Genomic DNA, 19926 nt, shown 5'->3' on the forward strand with positions numbered 1-19926 from the left:
GGAAGGAGGTAAGTAGACGTCAGGGCGTGGTATGTAGGGGGAAGGAGGTAAGTAGACGTCAGGGCGTGGTATGTAGGGGGAAGGAGGTAAGTAGTTGTTAGGGTGTGGTATTTAGGAGGAAGGAGGCAAGTAGACGTCAGGGCGTGGTATGTAGGGGAAAGGAGGTAAGTAGACGTCAGGGCGTGGTATGTAGGGGGAAGGAGGTAAGTAGACGTCAGGGTGTGGTATGTAGGGGGAAGGAGGTAAGTAGACGTCAGGGTGTGGTATGTAGGGGGAAGGAGGTAAGTAGTCGTTAGGGTGTGGTATGTAGGGGGAAGGAGGTAAGTAGTCGTTAGGGTGTGGTATTTAGGAGGAAGGAGGCAAGTAGACGTCAGGGTGTGGTATGTAGGAGGAAGGAGGCAAGTAGACGTCAGGGCGTGGTATGTAGGGGGAAGGAGGTAAGTAGACGTCAGGGCGTGGTATGTAGGGGGAAGGAGGTAAGTAGACATCAGGGGGTGGTATGTAGGGGGAAGGAGGTAAGTAGTCGTTAGGGCATGGTATGTAGGGGGAAGGAGACAAGTAGACGTCAGGGTGTGGTATGTAGGGGGAAGGAGATAAGTAGACGTCAGGGTGTGGTATGTAGGGGGAAGGAGGTAAGTAGTCGTTAGGGTGTGGTATTTAGGAGGAAGGAGGCAAGTAGACGTCAGGTTGTGGTATTTAGGAGGAAGGAGGCAAGTAGACGTCAGGGTGTGGTATGTAGGAGGAAAGAGGTAAGTAGACGTCAGGGCGTGGTATGTAGGGGGAAGGAGGCAAGTAGACGTCAGGGCGTGGTATGTAGGGGGAAGGAGGTAAGTAGACGTCAGGGCGTGGTATGTAGGGGGAAGGAGGTAAGTAGACGTCAGGGTGTGGTATGTAGGGGGAAGGAGGTAAGTAGACGTCAGGGCGTGGTATGTAGGAGGAAGGAGGCAAGTAGACGTCAGGGTGTGGTATGTAGGAGGAAGGAGGCAAGTAGACGTCAGGGTGTGGTATGTAGGAGGAAGGAGGTAAGTAGACGTCAGAGTGTGGTATGTAGATGGAAGGAGGTAAGTAGACTTCAGGGTGCAATATCTAGAGGGTGCAGGGAAGTAGAGGTCAGGGTGCAATAACTAAAGGGGTTACAGGAAAGTTGACTTCATGGTGTGCTATGTATTGGGAAGGAGACATCAGGGTGCAGTATCTAGAGAGGTGCAGGAAAGTAGAGGTAAGTAGACGTCAGGATTCAGTATCTAGAGGGGAGGAAGTAAATAAACATCCGAGCGTGTTATATAAAGCGTGGAGGTAAGTAGATGTCTAAGTGCATTGTATATAGTTGGGTGTCAAGTAGACATCAGGTTGCAGTATGTACAGAATGGAGGTAAGTAGACCTTAAGGTCTATAAAGGGTTGAGACATCAGGATGCGGTATATAGAGGGAAGGAGTTAAGTAGACATATAGTGCGATATACAGTATAAGGGTCCATTCACACAGAGGAAAATGGTAAGGAATTTGGTGTGGAATTTCAGCACTGAAAAAAAAGCCTCCCATTGACTTCAATAGGTTCCTTTTTCTGCTAGCACGGAGGAAGTTGGCGCTGATTCTGGCACGATAAGTCGCGGCAGAATCAGGACTGAAAGAAAAAGGCTCCCATTGAATTCAATGGGTTCCATTTTCCACGTGTAACCCATTGAAATCAATGGGAGCCTTTTTTTAAGCGCAGATCCTGCCGCAAGTTATTGTGCCAGAATCAGTGCCAACTTCCTCTGTGTGAATGCCCCCTTTAGAGTGCGATATGTAGATGGTGGAGGTAAGTAGACATCAGGATGTGGTATATAGAGGAAAGGAGGTAAGTAGACGTCAGTGCACTGTATGTAACTGATGGAGGTAAGTAGATGTTAGGATACTATATATCAAGGGCAGAAGGTAAGTAGATGTCATTGTGTGGGGTGTAGGATTGAGTAAAGTAGACATCAGGGTGGAATATTTTTACAGTGGAAATAAGCATAAGTAAGGATGCAATATATAGAGAGCTGAAGTAAGTAGACATGAAGAATAGGTATACAGAGGGGAGGAGGTAAGTAAATGCCAGAAAGCAGTAGATAAAGGAGAGGAGGGAAGTAAATATCAGGGTACAGCATGAAGATGTGAGTAGACTTCAGAGTGCAATATATAAAGGATGAAGATAAGCAGACATCAGGCTGCGCTATTTAGAGGGTGGAGGTAAGTATACATCAGGGTGTAGTATATAGAGGGTGGAGATATGAATGTCAGGGTTCAGTATATAGAGGTGAGGAGGTAAGTAGATGTCAGGGTGCAGTATATGGAAAGAAGCAGGGTGCGGTAGGTAGAAGATGGAGGTAAGTAGACATCAGTGTGTAGTATTTTCTAGGGCAGATCTACATCTATCTTCAGTGCACACACTGGGGAAATCTCTCACTATGTGCCTTTAGGGTCCATTCACATGGAAGAAAACTGAGGAATTTGGTGTGGAATTTCAGCGCTGAAAAAAAAGCCTCCCATTGACTTCGGTGGGTTCCTTTAGCAGAAAAAGGAACCAATTGAAGTCAATGGGAGGCTTTTTTTTTCAGCGCTGAAATTCCACATCAAATTCCTCACCATTTTCCTCCATGTGAATGGACCATTAGCCATACTCATTGCCATTCATTCACAGGTAGTTGTTAGGCAGGTAAGTGTCTTCTTGTCCTCGGCTGGGCTGCTGTGTAGAGGGTAACATGGAGACATCCACTAAGATATGTGTATACTACTCAACATGGGACCCTATGGATGGCAGATGCTGTATACTGGGTGATTCTTCTGATAGCCAGCACAGGCACAGAGGTGCACATTTATGGTGTGAAAATTAGAATAAATCTGCCTTGGTGTATACAGAGCCTGACCCAAACATACTGCCCTTTGGCAGCTGTTTGAGTGGAACACATTTAAAGACATGAGTGCCGGGACTCCAGCTAAGGAGTGATAATAACTTACTTATAGATCACCATCATATTCCACAGTGCTGTACAGATATTATCATCACCCATGGTCCATTCCCTATCAGTATGTCTTCGGAGTCTGAGTGGAAACTGGAGTACCTGGAGGAAACCCATACAAACTACACATATGTTGTTCATGGTTGGATTCAGACCTAGTACTGCAAGGCTGCAGTGTTACTGAAACTAGACTGGTTACCTGCTCTGCCAGGCAAATTCCTGCTACGTCACCCGGTCAGTGGGCCAGGTAGCCTCTCGTAGTAGAGTCTGCACGAATAATACTACTGATGGTGGGAAGGGAGCATAATACAGCTGACACCAGGAGAAAAGGGTGTGAAGAGGGACAATGCTGCCGTCAGTGAGGGAAGAGGGACAATGCTGCAACCAGTAGGAGAGGAGGAAGAAGGGGTATAATGCTGCTACCATGGGGAGAAGGGTAGGAAGGCAGATAGGGCTTCTGTCATTTAGGAGGGGTAGTATGTATTTGGCTGGTGCTGCTGGGGTAATACTGGCACTGATGCTATTTAGTGCTGCACTGTTGTATGATACACGTATGGCGGTATTGCGCAGCTGTCTCTGGTCAAGGTTCACATATTTACAGGAGCAGCACAAACAAATAAAGCAAAAATTTAGCACAGTGTGCATGGAACAGTATGGTGAGTGGCAGGCATTGTGTGCCGGGGCATTCTGGTCACTGCAACAGGAGAGACAGACATGCAGGGGCAGATTTATGAAGCCTCATAAATAAAGTGCACCATCTGTGCAGGTCCTGCATCTGCAAGGATATGTATGCTAGCGCAGGGCTGGTATATGTTTCCCACATCATTTAGGACCCATGCATGCCCCTTTTTGCAAATGTGAGGAATACAAAGTCACATTTTTTGCACAAAATGTTGATTTGCACAACAAAATTGCGGCCTTGTATACCAGAAAACTGCAGTACAAGGAACAATAAATCTGCCCCTTATTGTACAGAGATGGATAGACAGTATACCAATAGACAAAGAAAGGGACAGAAGGCGCCCACACCACAGACACTGACTCCTTAAAAAAAACAAAAAACTTTAATGACATTGCAGACATTTAGTCCGCTGTGAGGCGCAGGAGCTGAGCTTCCCCCGGAACCAACTGCACACTGCCCTGGAGCACCTGACCTCGGTTATGACCACTCTTGGTTGACAACAATAATCTAGCGGAGGCCGAGAAATTAGGCAAAACGAAGGACATGTTATGTGACTGGTCAGAATAATCAATAATGACTAGAAGTGTGGAACAGCTCCAGTGAGACAAAGCGCTGTAGGAGGAGCCATTAGACATAAGCTGCAGCCAACCAGAGTAAAGGGCGGGGTTCTGGAAACGCAAAAGGAGCAGAGAGCGGAGCCAGAAGGGTGGTGGCAGCGACTGTGAAGAAAATACAGAAGAATATAAGAACTAGGGGAGACAAGTCAATACTATCCTAAAAATGGAACCATTATCATCTATAATATTGCCTTCTATGTACAAGAATACAGCTATTATAATACTGCCTCTATGTACAAGAATATAACTGCTATACTACTGCTCCTATGTACAAGAATATAACTACTATAATACTACTCCTATGTACAAGAATATAACTACTATAATACTACTCCTATGTACAAGAATATAACTACTATAATACTACTCCTATGTACAGAAATATAACTACTATAATACTGCTTCCTATGTACAAGAATACAACTACTATAATAATGCTCCTATATACAAGAATATAACTACTATAATACTGTTCCATGTATAAGAATATAACAACAATACTGCTCCTATGTACAAGAATATAACTACTATAATACTGTTCCTATGTACAAGAATATAACTACTATAATACTGCCTCCTATGTACAAGAATATAACTATTATAATACTGCTCCTATGTACAAGAATATAACTACTATAATACTGCCTCCTATGTACAAGAATATAACTACGATAATACTGCTCCTATGTACATGAATATAACTACTATAATACTGCTCCATGTATAAGAATATAACTACTATAATACTGCTCCTATGTACAAGAATATAACTACTATAATACTGCTTCCTATGTACAAGAATATAACTACTATAATACTGCCTCCTATGTACAAGAATATAACTACTATAAGGGTGCATGCACACTACGGAACGCCGGGCGTGTATGAGAGCCGTACACGCCGGCGTTACAGCAGGGCTGCCGAACACTTCCCATTCACTTCAATGGGAGCGCTCGTAAACGCCGCTGTTACGAGCGCTCCCATTGAAGTGAATGGGAAGTGTTCGGCAGTCTGCTGTAATGCCGGCGTGTACGGCTCTCATACACGCCCGGCGTTACTCAGTGTGCATGCACCCTAATACTGCTCCTATGTACAAGAATATAACTACTATAATACTGCTCCATGTATAAGAATATAACTACTATAATACTGCTCCTATGTACAAGAATATAACTACTATAATACTGCTCCTATGTACAAGAGTATAACTAATATAATACTGCTCCTATATACAAGTTATGTGTGATATGATGTTTAAAACTATCAGGTATGCAGTATGCGCATTTTAGGATTATGTGACTCTGGGGTAACACACCTGGTTTAGGGACAATATGATGGTTCCGGGTAGGGTGACCGAGAGGAATTGTTTCAATTCTAGAGAATCATTGGCACCAGACGTCACCTGTAGGGGATACAATGTTACTTTATTAAATACACCCCATCTGCCCACTTACTGTTATTGACCTCTCACCTCCCAGGCCATGTCCTTCATTTCTGACCCTGCTGTGAACTCTTGCAGATTCCAGTCCAGTAGAGGACAGGTGCGCAGAAGGTAGGACTTATTTTTGGGCAGATCCTCATCGTCACACAACCAATCAGGAAGTAGGATTAGCCTGATGATAGAGACATTAGAATTGTTTCATGCTGTATGAAGATATTATTATGTAATTATTCGTTGTCACCTGTTCTCCCCACTAATGATTTCTACTTCATCCTGGAGGATCTCAGACACCTGCAGAAAATAAAGATGGAGGGTAGTCACTGACTGCAGCAGAAGTGTCCATACTGATATAGTGACATCATGATCTCAGGTTGTCACAGCTCCGCCCCCTGTTACTGACATCACTGATATAATATAATGTAATCAGACATGAGATCCGCACACCTTATACTACAGTACAGCTATTCATCTATGACTACTGACAACCACCTGTATACAGTATATCATGTCTGAGTGGTTGTCACAGACCCGCCATTTTACTAACACCCAGGCATTACATCTCCGCACTCACCATTATTACAGTTGCTTTCTCTCCACCCAGCAGTCGGAACCCAGATGCTCCGTCTTCCACCCATCCCCTGGCACTGTCCTGCATAGAATAGTTTCCAGTTATTAGCCTTCTGACAATACATGACTGCAGACCTACTGATGGGATTATTAGACAGTCAGACTCTCTGGTGGATCAGGAGGTCTGGAGAGTCACAAATATAATAATGAGAAACAGCAAGAAAGAACACCAACACTGCCCCCCAGGGTAACCCTAACACAGAAGCACAGGGGTGGGGGGCACATGGTGAAAGATCAGCCTTCTGTTCCTGCTGCTGGGTCAGGTACAACTGCAGAGGTGAAATGTTGAAGAAATTTATATTTTTTTTTAAAAAAAGCAGCTCCTGGGGTGTGTTTGTGGGGGGGGGGGGGGGACCATGTCTGAGGGAGGAGGCTGTGGATTTCCATAAGACATCTGTACCTGAGAAAGGAGACAGTGAATCTCTGAAACGTGTTGCACTTTTTACATTTCATTTTTAGAACACTCGAGGGCTCGTTCACATCTGCGCCCGGGGTCTCCGTTTTGCAGATTTCCGTTTCCTGCCCGAAACTGGGCAGGAGACGGAAACCTGCAAGCATTTTTCAAATCCATTCATTTGAATGGGTTTGAAAAGTGTCCGGCCGTGAGTGCCGGCGAGCGTTTTTGTGCTCTTCGCGGCTAAACCGTTTGTGTTTTGGTTTTTTGTTGTTTTTTTTCCAACCGGACACAAATTTGGACATGCAGGACTTTGTGTCCGGTTTAAAAAAAACGGTTTTGCCACGGAGAGCACAAAACGCTCACGGCTGGACACTGTCTGACAGGTTTCCGTCTTCTGGTGGCAGAAGACAGAAACCTGAAAACGTACACCGGGCGCTGGTGTGAACCCAGCATAACTTTAGGCAGCGCACCAGGAGTCTGTTCTTTATCCCAACATCATCCAATCCCAGAGTGACATCATAAAACAAACTAAACTATATATAAACTGCCCTCTCCTCCCCCATTAAACACAATGTATTATACAAAACATAACGTATAAGGCCAGGTTCACACTAGTGTAGGAGATTCCACCTCTAAATCTGCATAAAATCAGCTGAGAAAGAAAGGTCCTGCAGGGACTATAATACTTTATGTATATTCTGTATTATCATATGTTGTATTGTTATATACTTATCATATGTACAGGTACATACCTCCCAACCGTTCCGGATTCTGTAGGACATTGCTGGATTGTGGGTCCTGTCCTGTGGTCCTAGTCGGAGGTATGTCCTGCATTCAACTCATCGGGGTCCAAAGAAGACGCAGATGAGTTGAATACAGTGGTGAAGCAGGAGCCAGCTCTTGCTTCACCACTGTTCTCCTTTTGCTCCGGCCCTGGAAGCTGTAGGCACGATCTGGTGACGTCACTTACATCGCGCCTGCAGCTTCCTTAACACTCCAGAAGAAGTGACGCATCAGTGATTTTATTATGTTAAAATGTATAGGGGGGGGGGGGGACATTAAACTGGTGGCAGATGAAAGAGCAATTAAACTTGTGGTGCATGAAGGGGGGTGGACATTAAATTGGTGCCAGATGGAAGTGTGGTGGTGGGGGGGGGGACATTAAACTGGGGGCAACTGGAGGACGACATGTCTGCCTCTAGTTTCCCCCAGTTTGATGCCCCCCTCCATCTGTCACCAGTTTAATATTTACCACTATTTGACTCCAGTTTAAACTGAGGCACAAGGAAAGGGACTTTATATTGTGGGCAGGGCCGGCTCCAGGTTTTTATGGGCCCTTGGGCGACAGAGCCTCAGTGGGCCCCCTTGTAAAGGAGGCGGGGGGAGTCGAGACACTGTGCATTGCAGATGAAGTGAGTGACGTCATGCAGGAGTGTGGCGTCACCAACGCCATACCTCACAATCTTTTAAAGAGTAGAAAGAGGGGCAAAATGCAAATTTAGCTCCACCCACTTTTATGTTGATTCCACCCATTCTCATTCATTATGTGCTCCCACACAGTATAATCCTCCTACAGTCACCTGTAAATTATATGCCCCCCCTCCATCTCTCCCCCAGTTTCATATACACCCTTCCTCTGCCCCCAGTTTCATGTCCCCCCTCCATCTCTGTCCCCAGTTTCATCACGTTCTCCCCCTTCATCTGCCCACAGTTTCATGTCCCCCGTCTCTGCCCCAGTGTCATGCCGTTCCCCCCCTCCCCTTCATTTGCCCCTTCAGTTTCATTGGGCCCCCTCCATCTCTGTCCCCAGTTCCATGCCGTTCTCTCCCCACCCCCTCCATCTGCCCCAGTGTCATGCTGTTCTCCCCCCCCTCCATCTGCCCCAGTGTCATGCTGTTTCCCCCTCCCCTTCATTTGCCCCCCAGTTTCTTTGGGCCCCCTCCATCTCTGTCCCCAGTTTCATGCCGTTCTCTCCCCACCCCCTTCATGTTCTCCAGTGTCATGCCGTTCCCCCCCTCCCCTTCATTTGCTCCCCAGTTTCATGGGCCCCCTTCATTATGTTTCACCTTAATATGTAATACAAAACAAACACTTACACTCACCTTCTATCACTCACCTTCCCTCGTTCCCCCGATGCTCCTCTCTCCAGTCACATACGCGATGCAGGAGCTGTGAGATCAGCTCCTGCTTAGCTCCGGCCCGGCTTGCGTGTGTAAGCGTGATGTGATGACGTCATCGCGCCTACACACGCAAGCCGGGCCGGAGCTTTAAAGCAGGAGCTGATCTCACAGCTCCTGCATCGCGTATGTATTCCAGCTCATCGGCGGACAGACGCCGATGAGCTGAAATTGTGACAGGCAAGTGCCGGGGGGCCCCCAGAGGCTCTGTGGGCCCCGGCACTTGCCCGACTATGCCGTGCGCTGACGCCGGCCCTGATTCTGGGGCAATTGGAGGGGAAACTTATAGCGGTATTTTTTTATGGTATTTACTATATGGGATTAACACTTTTGGTGGGGGTGGGTTATACATTCTTTTATTTACACTATCTTTTCCTGTCCCACAAAGTTACTTATACCCGGTGATCCCCAGTGCAATGTAAAACAATACATCGTATTGCAATACACACGGCCGTTTTAATATATTAGTGGGCCCTGTTAAATTTATGTGGCTGCACTAGCCACACAATTTAATTTCCCCATAACTAGCCCCATCAACCACAAAAAAAATTATAAATACTCACCTAACCCCGTTCACATGGACATGCAGGCTCCAGCTGTAATGATGCCTGCAGCTCGACGTTCATTGCACTTCCCTGCCACAGACATCATCAGCCGAAGCTCCGTACTCCACTATTGTATTCAATCCCTCAGAACAGCACCCAAAATGCGGAACTGTTCCTCACAGGGCCTTTTGTGGCTGCACTGTTGGCCCTATGGTTAATGGGGCCCTGGCAGGCTCCCTATGTGCAAAAGGGATAGGCAACCCCCAGGTTTGAGGGGTGCTGATCTTTCCCTGAACCATCCAGATGCAGTGATTGCTGTTGATCTGATGGGTTAAGTGGTCGGAGTATTTTCCGATTCTGGCGGCTAGTCCCGTGTCTCAGCTGTGAAAGTTTCCATGCAGACTGTGTGCAGTGTATAGATCAGTAAAAATGGCACGGATGACACAATGATTGGTATCTGCGTCATTCGTGATTCTCACAGACCCATACACTGAGGCCTTATGTACATGACCATACTTTACATCAGCAATTGTGGCTCAAAATATGAACATGTTTATTCCTATGGGCCTGTACATATAGTGCTAGTTTTTGCAGCCATGTGTCCAGGCCGTAGTGAAGAGCTGCAAAATTTAGAGCAGGTCCTATACCGGTCCCTAGACTGGTCCGTATTTGCAGCCTAGTCTATTCATTCAATGTATAGGTCAGTGAAAATCACAGATGACACACCGATTCCAAATTTACTAACCCGGCACATGTTCATCTGCATGTAGCCTTCAATAAATAGACCAAGCCCCAACTATGGACAGGCACAGGACCTGCTCCATATTTTGCAGCTCTTCACTACGGCCCGGACACAGCTGTGTGTACAGGCCCATAGAAATTAACGTAACTGTACTTTGATCTACAATTGCAGATAAAAACTACAGTCGTGTACATGAGGCCTAGTACAGCCAAGACCCGGATGTCATGTGCGGGCACAGCTCCTGATATACTAGATCTATATTCTACACCAGTGAATCATCTCATTCAGGTAACTCCTCACTTCTCCTACAACAAAGAATCCGGGTCACCTCTAGAAACAAAACCTTCATTTGTCCCACAGAAGGGGGCGCTCTTGTATACAGTTTACATTACATCTCCTGCTGTGATCAGCTCCTGAGGTGACCCCACCTGAAATGTGCAGAGCTTTGATTCTCCCCCCAGAAGTCTGATGACTGATGACATCACATACAACAGTCCTCACCTTCAGCCTCTGGAGGTGATGGCCGTCATATTCCTTGAGAACCTCGACCTCCATGATGATGTGCACACCTGGGAATATGAGGGGCACACAATTAGGGCTTTGTGCATCTTTAGTGCCATCACACGAAACATGGCGACACTTACCGTATCGCTGGCCTTCCTCCACCAGAACTCTCAGACCAGGGTTTATCACTTCCTCCTGGGTGAGGGTCAAACCACCACAGCCTAGGAAAGATGCTTCTTGTATTCTGGGGGCCACATCTGCACGAAGTAAGGGACAATTACTTCATCGTGCGATAGGGGTCACAAGTAGTCATTGACCACTCTGTCCTGATACTATATCATGTAATGCATGCTGCGAAAAGTGTGGCCTCCTCTAACGTCTGACACTTTCCAGCATGTCCTCTCAGGGCGTCATGGATTCCTACCTTACCTGTTACTGATCACAAAAAGATATAGCGAGATAAGTGGCTGCGCAGATTCTACAGAACTCCTGTCCTCATTGACCGTTCAGAAAGATGGACATGGATACCCCCACCCTCCCCGTTATACACGTATCGTTCATCAGGATAGGGCGTGACCGTCATATGTCACATACTACATGCAATGGTAATGAGGAGGGGCTACAGTGGGGTTTCTGGAGTAAAGCCATGAAGCGGATCTCACACGCACAACATCGCGCAGACCGCACAAATTCTACATACGCACGACATCGTGCAGACACCACACACATATACACATTCTACACACGCCAACATCATGCAGACCCCGCATACTACATCGTGTGGACCACACACACACACACAACATCGTGCAGACCCCATGCAAACTACACGCGCACACATTCTATATCGCGCGGACCCCACACACTCATATTGCACACGATCTACACACACACACACAACATCCCGGGGTCCCCACGCACAGTCTATACATGCACAGCATCGCTTAGACCTCACACACGCATGACATCGAGCGGACCCCACACACACAAACATACACACGCACAACATCGAGTAGACCCCACACACACTATGTACATGACATTACACTGCAACACCCTCACGATGATCGCACGCATGCGCTAACCTAATATAGCTCTGGCCTGCAGCATGCTGGGACTTGTGGTTTCATACAAGCCACAGATAGACAAAGAAACACAATTCAGGAAACAGCCTGACCTCTTGCTGCCCACCACCATATTGAATCTATCCACCATGTCCCATCTCCTCGTACATGAAACTCACCGGTCTGAGCCCGCACTCCTGTATGGCGGCAGATCACTCGACGCTGGTGCCAGGCGCTGGCAGGAAAGGGCTCATATGCTTGCAGAACAATGACAATGGCAAAACTGATCAGCGCAACAAGTGATGCCCAGAAACCAATCAACAGCCCCCGGCGTACATATGCCCAGAAGCGGGCATCCTGCTGTTCCCTCTGCCGTCTCAGGAGTGGCTGTAACTCCATGTCTGTACAGCAATGTCTCCCCTTCCTCACATCTTATAGTCCGGTATTCGCTGAGCAGACAATCACGGACAGGTGTGAAAAGGAGGGGCACATTCTAAATCAAGCCGCCCCGCCTGGGACTTCAGCCAACACAGCTCTGCTACATCTGTAACAACTGTGCCAAAACCAGGGACAGCAGGGGCGAGGATTCATAGCAATTCACGAAAATACCCCCACTGTTATACACAACGTTGTCAGGCACTACAAAACTTGCAGAAATTACAAATTCTGCGAAAATACTGGCGCCATTTTATACTCTATTCCAAACAGTAGTTTCTATAGCTGTGATGAAACACGGCAAATACACACCGGGACAATGATAGTTTACCATCAAGCAGGTGAAGGACCCCAAATACAGTATGAGATACAGATACAGAACCGCAACTCCTCCCCATGATGAGGGTTTGGAACATTTCTGGTGCATGTTCGCTCTTTAGGACGGAGATAAACGTCAGACTTGCAACACTGTCCAAATAAGGATTCAATGTACAGCAACAAATCCGTTTTTGGGTTGTTGTTTTTTTTAACATTGAGCTCTATGGAAAACAGACACAATGGATTACCAGTGGATAGTGATCTCTTTGTGTCTGTTTTGCAATCCATTTTTCCTCTACATACTTTTCTGCACGTGCTCAGAATGAAAAAGGGGGAAAAATTAATCAGACAGTTTTTTGACAGACACCCATTGACTTAATTTGATCAACTTCCGTTGTTTCACGTGGGATGAAAGACGGTTCTCTCCGGGCCACCATTGTTGTACCCATTGGTTCTGTACATGGGCACACCAGCCCGAAAAATAGGGAGAGTCAAATTACGATAAGTCAGAGTCTTCCCCATCTTCTCCCAGAATATCTGGGAGGATTCGGCCACCATTTCAAATCTAGTAAGCAAAAAGTGGACAAAGAGATTTTCAACGAGAGGCAATCGAACTGATAATGTAATATTTCTCATCTGGTCTGGATGGCTATTCTGAGGTATCTTCAATGATTCTGTAGGATAGGGATGTGGAGATCTAAAAGGTCAAGGACCCCATAAGCAGTGGCGTAACTAGGAATGGCGGGGGCCCCATGGCGAACTATTGACATGGCCCCCCCTGACCGACGCCGAAGACCTTGACCGACCCCTCCTACGCATTCCTGCGCGCTCTATTATGCCCTATAGTGGCCCTGCACACAGTATTATGTCCCTCAGTGGCTCCTCCGCACAGTATTATCCCCCATAGTGGCCCCTGCACATAGTATTATCCACCATAGGGGCCCCTGCACACAGTATTATGCCCCATAGTGGCCCCTGCACACAGTATTATGTCCCATAGTGGCCCCTGCACACAGTATTATCCCCCATAGTGGCCCCTGCACACAGTATTATCCCCATAGTGGTCCCTGCACACACTATTATCCCCAATAGTTGCTCCTGCACACAGTATTATCCCCCATAGTGGCTCCTGCACATAGTATTATCCACCATAGGGGCCCCTGCACACAGTATTATGCCCCATAGTGGCCCCTGCACACAGTATTATGTCCCATAGTGGCCCCTGCACACAATATTATCCACCATAGTGGCCCCTGCACACAGTATTATTCCCCATAGTGGCCCCTGCACACAGTATTATCCCCAATAGTGGCTCCTGCACACAGTATTATCCCCCATAGTGGCCCCTGCACACAGTATTATCCCCAATAGTGGCTCCTGCACACAGTATTATCCCCCATAGTGGCCCCTACACACAGTATTATGCCCCATAGTGGTCCCTGCACACACTATTATCCCCAATAGTGACCCCTGCACACAGTATTATGCCCCATAATGAACACCCATAAACAATTATTATACTCTCTTTTCAGACCCCAGAGTATAATAATCGGAGACCCGGGGGAGAAAAACATAAAAATAAACCTCTGTTACTCACCTATCTCCAGGCTCCTATGCTGTCAGCCTCCGAAGTAGTCGATCTTCAATTACGTCAGACGTCATATGGCCCGGGACGCAGGCCCGGCTCATGAGACGTCAGACGACTAGGCCGAAGCCTGCCCGGATCGTGGAGAGGTAAGTAACATTGTTTTTTATGTTTCTTACCTCTCCCGGTCCACCGATCATTTTACTCGGGGGTCCGAAAAGACCCCCAAGTATAATGATAGCAGCGGTAGCAGCTGTCACCAGGCCCCTAATGTCCCGGGCCCTGTGGCAGCTGCCTCCGCTACCATGGCGGTAGTTACGCAACTGCCCATAAGGTTCGCCTTCTGTAGTACGCTCAACACAGACTGGATGGTCTTCATTTTGTATTATTTGAGTAAGAATTTGTTGAGGTAAGTTAAATCTATTAATATGGATCCATTTGTTGTCTGCTTTTGGCATGAATAAAGAATTCAGAAACTTCCTTGTTCTTCTGACCATGTGGAACCGATTCTAGTGCAGCTTTATCTACAAACTCATGAACAAGCGTGAGAAGAACTGGGTTGGCTTGAGGAGGATTGTCCAGGTCAGGTCCTAAACTTCTGCTTTTATTTATTTATTATTTTTACAAATTCTTTATTTATATCAGAAATAAAAACACAAATAACAGAACATACAAAAACATCCGCCATACAGATGGAGGCAGAAACAAGCAGTATAAAACACATAACAAGGTGTGAGATCACATAATAGATAGACTATGGTTACATAGAGAACACAAGTTATCGGTATGGTCAGGTATGGGCCGGTTACATATAGAACACAAGTTATCAAGGGTATCATCCGGTTTGGTTTGTTCCATTTCCCACACGGTCTATATTTGGGCTTTCTCTTCCTTTTACCAATCTCCTGTCATGGTGAGGACATCTAGTGGAGAAGAGAAAGAGCCGCACATTAGGGACTTGGTAAAATACATAGTAACATTAGGGGTATAGCTACAGGAGGTGCAGTGGTAGCAGTCGCTACTGGACCCTCAGGGGGCCCCATAAAATATAACACGATTGCTGTGCCCTATTATACATTTTCTTCTTCTGGGGCCTAGAAGCTTCAAGTTACACCTCTGAATAACATATATGATATAACATGAGATACAGAATGTACTCGAATATTTGACAGCAAAAACAAGCAATAGATCAACAATTGTTGACGGTATACTGTAGTATATGGTAGTCTATGGGAAAAGGTAATGACTAGAGATGAGCGAGTACAATTCAAAACTGCTGTTTCGAATAGCACACACCCATAGGAATGAATGGATGCAGCCGGCACGCAGACTTTAGCGGCGGCCAGCCGGTTAACCCCTTGCTTCCATTCATTCCTATGGGTGCGTGCTATTCAAAACGGCCGTTTCGTAAAGTACTCGCTCATCTCTAGTAACGACTAGTGTTGATTCAAATAGTATTCGAAACATACTTTTGAATACCTCGCTCCCATAGGAATGAATGGGAGGGGGCAAACAGCAAGGGGTTAAGTGCCGGCGCCGGCCGCTCCCATTCATTCCTATGGAGCAAGGTATTCGAAACTGCAGTTTCGAATACTATTCGCTCATCTCTAGTAATGACAGGAGGATACAGAGGCATACAGGTATTACACAGGACCAGGTATCACATCAGTATATTACACAGAACCAGGTATCACATCAGTATATTACACAGAACCAGGTATCACATCAGTATATTACACAGAACCAGGTATCACATCAGTATATTACATAGAACCAGGTATCACATCAGTATATTACACAGAACCAGGTATCACATCAGTATAATAGACAGAACCAGGTATCACATCAGTATATTACACAGAACCAGATATCACATCAGTATATTACACAGAACCAGGTATCACATCAGTATATTACACATGACCAGGTATCACATCAGTATATTACATAGAACCAGGTATCACATCAGTATATTACACAGAACCAGATATCACATCAGTATATTACACAGAACCAGGTATCACATCAGTATATATTACACAGAACCAGGTATCACATCAGTATATATTACACAGAACCAGGTATCACATCAGTATATTAAATAGAACCAGGTATCACATCAGTATATTACATAGAACCATGTACAGTCCTATGAAAAAGTTTGGGCACCCCTATTAATCTTAATCATTTTTAGTTCTAAATATTTTGGTATTTGCAACAGCCATTTCAGTTTGATAAATCTAATAACTGATGGACACAGTAATATTTCTGGACTGAAATGAGGTTTATTGTACTAACAGAAAATGTGCAATAGGCATTAAACCAAAATTTGACCGGTGCAAAAGTATGGGCACCTCAACAGAAAAGTGACATTAATATTTAGTAGATCCTCCTTTTGCAAAGATAACAGCCTCTAGTTGCTTCCTGTAGCTTTTAATCAGTTCCTGGATCCTGGATAAAGGTATTTTGGACAAACAATTCAAGTTCAGTTAAGTTAGATGGTCGCCGAGCATGGACAGCCCGCTTCAAATCATCCCACAGATGTTCAATGATATTCAGGTCTGGGGACTGGGATGGCCATTCCAGAACATTGTAATTGTTCCTCTGCATGAATGCCTGAGTTGATTTGGAGCAGTGTTTTGGATCATTGTCTTGCTGAAATATCCATCCCCGGCGTAACTTCAACTTCGTCACTGATTCTTGAACATTATTCTCAAGAATCTGCTGATACTGAGTGGAATCCATGCGACCCTCAACTTTAACAAGATTCCCGGTGCCGGCATTGGCCACACAGCCCCAAAGCATGATGGAACCTCCACCAAATTTTACAGTGGGTAGCAAGTGTTTTTCTTGGAATGCTGTTTCTTTTTGGACGCCATGCATAACGCCTTTTTTTTATAACCAAACAACTCAATCTTTGTTTCCAAAATGAAGTTGGCTTCTCCAAATGTGCTTTTGCATACCTCAGGCAACTCTATTTGTGGCGTACGTGCAAAAACGGCTTCTTTCTCATCACTCTCCAATACAGCTTCTCCTTGTGCAAAGTGCGCTGTATTGTTACCGATGCACAGTGACACCATCTGCAGCAAGATGATGCTGCAGCTCTTTGGAGGTGGTCTGTGGATTGTCCTTGACAGTTCTCACCATTCTTCTTCTCTGCCTTTCTGATATTTTTCTTGGCCTGCCACTTCTGGGCTTAACAAGAACTGTCCCTGTGGTCTTCCATTTCCTTACTATGTTCCTCACAGTGGAAACTGACAGGTTAAATCTCTGAGACAACGTTTTGTATCCTTCCCCTGAACAACTATGTTGAACAATCTTTGTTTTCAGATCATTTGAGAGCGGGCTGTCCATGTTCGGCGACCATCAAACTTAACTGAACTTGAATTGTTTTGTAGAAAGAAATGGTCCAAAATACCTTCATCCAGGATCCAGGAACTGATTAAAAGCTACAGGAAGCGACTAGAGGCTGTTATCTTTGCAAAAGGAGGATGTACTAAATATTAATGTCACTTTTCTGTTGAGGTGCCCATATTTTTGCACCGGTCAAATTTTGGTTTAATGCATATTGCGCATTTTCTGTTAGTACAATAAACCTCATTTCAATCCTGAAATATTACTGTGTCCATCAGTTATTAGATATATCAAACTGAAATGGCTGTTACAATCACCAAAATATTTAGAACTAAAAATGATTAAGATTAATAGGGGTGCCCAAACTTTTTCATAGGACTGTATCACATCAGTATATTACATAGGACCAGGTATCACATCAGTATATTACATAGGACCAGGTATCACATCAGTATATTACATAGAACCAGGAATCACATCAGTATATTATACAGAACCAGGTATCACATCAGTATATTACACAGAACCAGGTATCACATCAGTGTATTACACAGAACCAGGTATCACATCAGTATATTACACAGGACCAGGTATCACATCAGTATATTACACAGGACCAGGTATCACATCAGTATATTACACAGAACCAGGTATCACATCAGTATATTACATAGAACCAGGTATCACATCAGTATATTACATAGAACCAGGTATCACATCAGTATATTACATAGAACCAGGTATCACATCAGTATATTACACAGGACCAGGTATCATATCAGTATATTACACAGAACCAGGTATCACATCAGTGTATTACACAGAACCAGGTATCACATCAGTATATTACAAAGAACCAGGTATCACATCAGTATATTACATAGAACCAGGTGTCACATCAGTATATTACACAGAACCAGATATCACATCAGTATATTACACAGAACCAGGTGTCACATCAGTATATTACACAGAACCAGGTGTCACATCAGTATATTACACAGAACCAGGTATCACATCAGTATATTACACAGAACCAGGTGTCACATCAGTATATTACACAGAACCAGATATCACATCAGTATATATTACACAGAACCAGATATCACATCAGTATATATTACACAGAACCAGGTGTCACATCAGTATATATTACACATGACCAGGTATCACATCAGTATATTACACAGGACCAGGTATCACATCAGTGTATTACACAGGACCAGGTGTCACATCAGTATATCACACAGAACCAGGTATCACATCAGTATATTACACAGGACCCGGTATCACATCAGTGTATTACACAGGACCAGGTGTCACATCAGTATATTACACAGAACCAGGTGTCACATCAGTATATCACACAGGACCAGGTATCACATCAGTATATCACACAGAACCAGGTATCACATCAGTATATCACATAGAACCAGGTATCACATCAGTATATTACACAGAACCAGGTATCACATCAGTATATTACACAGGACCAGGTATCACATCAGTATATTACACAGGACCAGGTATCACATCAGTATATTACACAGAACTAGATTATGTAGTGGTAGTGTATATAGTTATATACATACTGTAGTATTTTGTGGTGATAGTGTACAGGAGTGTGTATGATGTAGCAGTGTGGGATGTGTATGATGTTGCAGTGTGTATGATGTCAGGAGTGTGTATGATGTAGCAGTGTGGGATGTGTATGATGTTGCAGTGTGTATGATGTCAGGAGTGTGTATGATGTAGTAGTGTGGGATGTGTATGATGTTGCAGTGTGTATGATGTCAGGAGTGTGTATGATGTAGCAGTGTGGGATGTGTATGATGTTGCAGTGTGTATGATGTCAGGAGTGTGTATGATGTAGCAGTGTGGGATGTGTATGATGTTGCAGTGTGTATGATGTCAGGAGTGTGTATGATGTAGCAGTGTGGGATGTGTATGATGTTGCAGTGTGTATGATGTCAGGAGTGTGTATGATGTAATAGTGTGGGATGTGTATGATGTTGCAGTGTGTATGATGTAGTAGTGTGGGATGTGTATAATGTTGCAGTGTGTATGATGTCAGGAGTGTGTATGATGTTGCAGTGTGTATGATGTAGCAGTGTGGCTTGTGTATAATGTTGCAGTGTGTATAATTCAGGAGTGTGTATGATGTCAGGAGTGTGTATGATGTAGCAGTGTGGGATGTGTATGATGTTGCAGTGTGGGATGTGTATGATGTTGCAGTGTGTATGATGTCAGGAGTGTGTATGATGTAGTAGTGTGGGATGTGTATGATGTCAGGAGTGTGTATGATGTAGTAGTGTGGGTTGTGTATGATGTTGCAGTGTGTATGATGTAGCAGTGTGGGATGTGTATAATGTTGCAGTGTGTATGATGTCAGGAGTGTGTATGATGTAGCAGTTTGTGGGGTGGAGTTTGGCTTGTCATTTCCTGCCCCTTCCT

The 19926-nt window shown here is 44.9% G+C and overlaps 1 protein-coding gene across 1 annotated transcript; it reads right to left on the reverse strand.

The window, feature by feature from the left end:
- Nucleotides 1–4067: 4067 nt before the first annotated feature.
- LOC142184421 (uncharacterized) lies at nt 4068–10985 on the reverse strand. The gene is made up of 7 exons (XM_075259279.1): nt 10857–10985; nt 10714–10781; nt 6296–6373; nt 5966–6015; nt 5755–5896; nt 5599–5685; nt 4068–4385 (listed from the first exon to the last, which is right to left on the reverse strand). Exons 2-7 carry the CDS (start codon nt 10765–10767, stop codon nt 4068–4070), a joined length of 729 nt encoding a protein of 242 aa, XP_075115380.1. The 5' UTR covers nt 10768–10781; nt 10857–10985.
- Nucleotides 10986–19926: the final 8941 nt, after the last annotated feature.

This window comes from Leptodactylus fuscus, chromosome 11 (assembly GCF_031893055.1).
Source record: "Leptodactylus fuscus isolate aLepFus1 chromosome 11, aLepFus1.hap2, whole genome shotgun sequence".
Classification (NCBI taxonomy): domain Eukaryota; kingdom Metazoa; phylum Chordata; class Amphibia; order Anura; family Leptodactylidae; genus Leptodactylus; species Leptodactylus fuscus.